The sequence below is a fragment of the Chrysoperla carnea genome, chromosome 4 (assembly GCF_905475395.1).
Source record: "Chrysoperla carnea chromosome 4, inChrCarn1.1, whole genome shotgun sequence".
NCBI classification, from domain to species: domain Eukaryota; kingdom Metazoa; phylum Arthropoda; class Insecta; order Neuroptera; family Chrysopidae; genus Chrysoperla; species Chrysoperla carnea.
Genome location: NC_058340.1, coordinates 56,166,055 through 56,171,412, shown reverse-complemented (window position 1 = coordinate 56,171,412; position 5,358 = coordinate 56,166,055). Strand labels below are relative to the sequence as shown.

At 30.4% G+C, this 5,358-nt stretch overlaps 1 protein-coding gene across 1 annotated transcript; it reads left to right on the top strand.

Moving 5' to 3' along the window:
- Positions 1 to 2,259: 2,259 nt before the first annotated feature.
- Positions 2,260 to 3,105, top strand: LOC123298360. Its single transcript, XM_044880344.1, has 2 exons — positions 2,260 to 2,538; positions 2,748 to 3,105. The coding sequence occupies exons 1-2, from the start codon at positions 2,378 to 2,380 to the stop codon at positions 3,052 to 3,054; spliced, it is 468 nt and encodes a 155-aa protein (XP_044736279.1). The 5' UTR covers positions 2,260 to 2,377; the 3' UTR covers positions 3,055 to 3,105.
- The last annotated feature ends 2,253 nt before the right edge of the window (positions 3,106 to 5,358 follow it).

Below are 5,358 nucleotides of genomic sequence, written 5' to 3'. Positions count from 1 at the left end.
TTTCTATTTAAAATAAACAATAAATTGTTAAATAATTGCAACGTTGACTAAAAAATTTATAAAAAGGAAACTTGTATTACGTATTTGTTATGCATGTGTAAGATTAGTGTTTTTCATAGTGTTTGTCAAATACTCGAAAAACTCTTATACACAAATAACATATCACTAATACAAGTTGCCTATTTTCATTTATAAGTCAATCTATTTGAGATTTAAGAAATAATGAATGCTATATCCAAAATCAAAAACATTTTATTTGGATGCAATATTAATTTGCTTTTCCATTTTTATACCATGCATATATGTTATATGCAAGGTATACTAAGTTGAGTGCCAAGTTTGTAACGCTTAAAAATATTGATGGTACGCAAAAATATTGATGCTAATAAGTCGATTTTCGGTTGTCCGTCCGTTCGTCCGTCTGTCCGTCTTTCAACTCGATAACTCAAAAACGAAAAAAGATATGAAGCTTTTTTTTGTTCGTAGTATCAATATTTTTAAGTGTTACAAACTTAGTATACTATGATGTATACTATGATACCTATATTTCATACATACATGGTTGAATAAAGATCATGGCGCGTCACTGTATCAACCTCTCGCTAGAGACATGTTGAATATGATTGTATAAATAGGTGCTATGTTAAATACAATTCATTGCAAAATTGTTGTAATAGTTCTAATTTGTAAGGATCACATCCTTTTAGAGATGTAATCTATAATTTTTGGATGAGCCGACTAGTGTTCTTGAGGAACGTTCTAGGGCTCCATTATTGTAATCCTAAAATAATTTTATACCATGCATACATGTAATATGCAAGGTATTACTAAGTTTAGTCTCAAGTTTGTGACGCATTAAAATATTGATACAATGAACAAATTTTTGGTAGGTGTGTTTATAAAATCACCTAATTAGTCTGTCCGTCTGTCTTCCAACACGATAACTCAAAAACGAATAGTATCAAGCTGAAATTTTTACAGCGTACTCAGGACGTAAAAAGTGAGTTCGAGTTCGTAAATGAGCAACATAGGACAATTCGGTCTTGCATCCGTTGGGACCCATCTTGTAAACCGTGACAGAGAGAACAAAAGTTTAAATGTAAAAAATATTCCTTATAAAAAACTTTTATTTGAAACATTTTTTCGTAAATATCACTTTTTCCCCGTGAGGGCGCAAATTATTCGTAAATTGTATAGTTTGTATTATATGGGGATATCAGTTATATATGTGTGACTTGTATGTATGTGTAATGTGATAGAGTAATCAACACTGTTTATGCATGGTATTTCAACAATTAACTCAATTGTTTGTTTTCACTTCTTTGAAATGGTTATCAGTCCTTTAAAGTCTGACTTTCGAAATATTATTCATAGCTTCCTGGTCAAGTTTAAAGTTATAATGATAATAACTTTTTATACACTACAAAAAAACTTTTAACAAAAAGAAAACTGACTTCAAAAGAAATACTTTTCCAAAACAAATTAATATGCACTAAAAAGTAAAAAATAACGAAAATATAATGTGGTTACAATTATTGTTATTTTTGGAGTCGGTGTCAGCCAAATTAATGTAGCAAACTGTTCTGCCACAGTTGCTTCCTTGGCTGACACCGACTCCAAAAATAACAATAATTGTAACTACATTATATTTTCGTTTTTCTTTACTTTTTAGTGCATATTAATTTGTTTTGGAAAAGTATTTCTTTTGAAGTCAGTTTTCTTTTTGTTAAAAGTTTTTTTTATTTTGTGATTTTTAGTGAATCTGAAGTACACTAACTAATTTATCATTAAAAAAGAATCATCGAAATCGGTTGGCTTGATATTGAGTTATTCGTCCTCTTGTCGTGCATACTTAATGCAAAATTAAAATTTTTATGGTTTTCTCATGGATGCCGTTGTCAAAACTCGGCCAAAATGAAATGGAACCACACGGGAAGCACAAGCTTTCAAATACATAAAGAATCATCAAAATCGGTTCACCCAGTCGAAAGTTCTGAGGTAACAAACATAAAAAAAATACAGTCGAATTGATAACCTACTCCTTTTTTGTTTGAAGTCGGTTAAAAATATTGTTATTTATATATAGAGGTTAATCAGGGGATTATGTGCTTTATTACATTATTCAGTTTTCTTTAAAAGTGATTCAATTACTTAATCAAAGATGTCAGTACCTATTTATTTGATAATGCCATCTTTACAGAAAATTATAAAATACATTCTAGGGTTTTTTGAATTTTATAAACTATAGGGCAATTTATTTATTTGACATTTACTATATTAACAACATTCACGATTAAAGGGAAAGGGGTTAGTCAGGAATACTATTATCTGGAAATTTGTTAAAAATACAAAAGCTTCATACAATTGAGGAAAAAAAATGGCATCATCAGGTAGTCAAGCTCCAAAGTCCTTATTAAGCCAAATTGGACTAAAACCTTTCACTCTAAACAATGTTTTATATTATTATGCTCCAATGCAGGGGGTCGCAAGTTATGCGGCTTTATCAGTGAATGTTATGAATCCCCCGTTATTAGTACGGTACGTATTTATCTATTTATATAATTGTCTTCTTTATTTTATTTTTAATAAATTTTTTAAATGGTGACTTTTGATAAAAATGTGATTTCGACGTAGTTCTAACTTAACCGGTCTTGTTACATTATATTATGCAACATTACTTAAATTACTTATCATACTAGCCTTTGTATTACAATTATGTTTTAAGTGGGTTTACTTTCTTTTTCCAGAGCATTTCCCAAACGTGATTTAACAAATTTATTACTATTCAACACATTGGCTGGAGCTGGTTTATATATTTATAGTCGACCACATCTTCAAAAAACAAATGGTAAAGATAGAATTGTGTTTAGCGCTTTAGGAGCTTGTTTATATTGTTTTGGATCAGTACTTATATGGGCAATTGGACGTAGCGTATTACCAAGAAATTTAGTGTTATGTACAGTTGCTGGTATTGGATCTGGTCTAGTAATCACAAAACTTGGTCGTGATTATTTAAGTTTGGTTGATAGTCAAACAGCAGCCACACGACACTAAATCTATTTTAATAATTTGTTGTGATTTTAATGTTTCTATTTGGTTGGTAATTCTTACAAAATTAAAAATTTATGTAGTTTGAAACGTTTTTGTTTTAATAAAGAAATATTTGTATGAAATATTTTGTGTAAATATTTGTGATTCATTTTTATAGCTATTCCTGGGATTACTTCGAGCAAAGATTGATAATTCTCTTAAGGCATTTCGATATCAATATAATTATACTCAACATGTTATTAAAAACGCACAAGTCAAACGATTCTAAGTGTTACTACTTTAACATTGCGTGTGATTCACGTATGATGGTATAGTCAGTAACGGATTTATGCTTGCTGCCGCTTCAGGCCCCGTTCGATGCTTCGCCCTTTTTGATGGAATGAATTTCATTAATTTTGATCCAGTTTTTTTATTTTTATTTTTTTTTTTAAATAACTTAATTTATTGAAATATAATTTTTTAAATATTACTGATAAACAAGACAGATAAATATATATATAATTTTCCTGGCTTTGTTCCGTGTAAAAACGTCAATTATGTCGTCGTAATTAATTTCTTGGACTAGTTGGGCTTTAATAGACAGTAATGCAAGTGCATTAAGTCTATCTTGGCCCATGCTTGTGCGTAAATAGGTTTTTACCCTTTTAAGAGTAGAAAAAGATCTTTCTCCTGAACAATTTGTAGCCGAAATACTCAAAAAAAATACGGAGAGCAATGTCCACATTCGGATAAACATCTCGAAGATTCCGTGAATGAAATACATTGCATATTTTTTGTGCAGAGCGTACATCTTCCATATTTGCCAAGGAATCTTTGAGTTGACAATGTAAATGAATGCATTCATTGCCTAAAGTCTCTTCCAAATCATCAGGATACTTACTGATTAGTTTATTGGCAAGATTTTTTAATTCATTCGTGTCTATTTCAGATAAATTATCAAAAAAATTGAAATTTTCTTGAAAATATTGATGCTACGCACAAAATTTTGGTATAGGTGTTCATAAAATCACATAATTAGTCCATTTTCGGTTGTCCGTCCGCCCGTCCGTCCGTCTGTGGTCACGATAACTCAAAAACGAAATGAGATATTAAGCTGAAATTTTTACAGCGTGCTGAGGACGTAAAAAGTGAGGTCGAGTTCGTAAATAAGCAACATAGGTCAATTGGGTCTTGGATCCGTAGGACCCATCTTATAAACCGTTAGAGATATAGAACAAAAGTTGAAATGTAAAAAATGTTTTTATAAAAAACAAAACAACTTTTGTTTGATACATTTTTTCGTAAACATCACTGTTCACCCCTGAGGGCGTAAATTAGGCGTAAATTGAATAGTATTTACTATTTGGGAATATCAGTTATATTAGTTATGTATGTGTGACATGTATCTCACTGTCAAAAAAAATGCCCAGTTAAAACATTCTAAGCGTACTCATCATATGTTATGTTATAATAGTAACACTTAGAATGTTTTAAAACGAGCATTTTTTTTTGACATTGAGTATATGTATGTATAATATGATAGAGTAATCAACACTGTCTATGCATGGTATTTCAACAATATATCCTACGGACTGAAGACCCAATTGACCTATGTTGCTCAATATGTTATGTCCTGAGCACGCAACAAAAATTTCAGCTTGATATCTTATTTTGTTTTGAGTTATCGTGCCCACAGACAGATGGACGGACAGCCGGAAAGGGACTTCTTAAGTGATTTTATAAAGAACACCTATACCAAAATTTTTTTCATAGTATCAATATTTTTAAGTGTTACAAACTTAATATACTTATGATACCTATATTTCATATGTATACTCAATTGCACAAAAAATGCATCAGATTACATATAATATTATATGTAAAAGGAGCATTTTTTATGACATTAAGATATGTATACATGGTATAATAAAGATCATGGCGCGTCACTGTATCATCCTCGCGCTAGAGACATGTTGAAAATGACTGTATAAATAGATGCAATGTATTTATATTGCATCTATTGTTGAGACCATATTGAAATCAGTCGTTATGAGTGGATCACATCTTTTTAGAGATGTGATCTATAATTTTTGGATGAGCCGGCTAGTGTTCTTGAGGAACGTTCTAGGGCTCCGTTATTGTAATCCTAAAATAATATTTATACCATGCATACATATAATATGCAAGGTATTACTAAATTTAGTCGTTTTGTGTTGAATTTACGATTTACTGATTTTTAGTTTGTATTAATTGCAAATTCGGTGTACAACGATCTTTCAGGATCACTTGTTTTTTGTCATCGAAAGATAGTTTTGAAAACACATTATT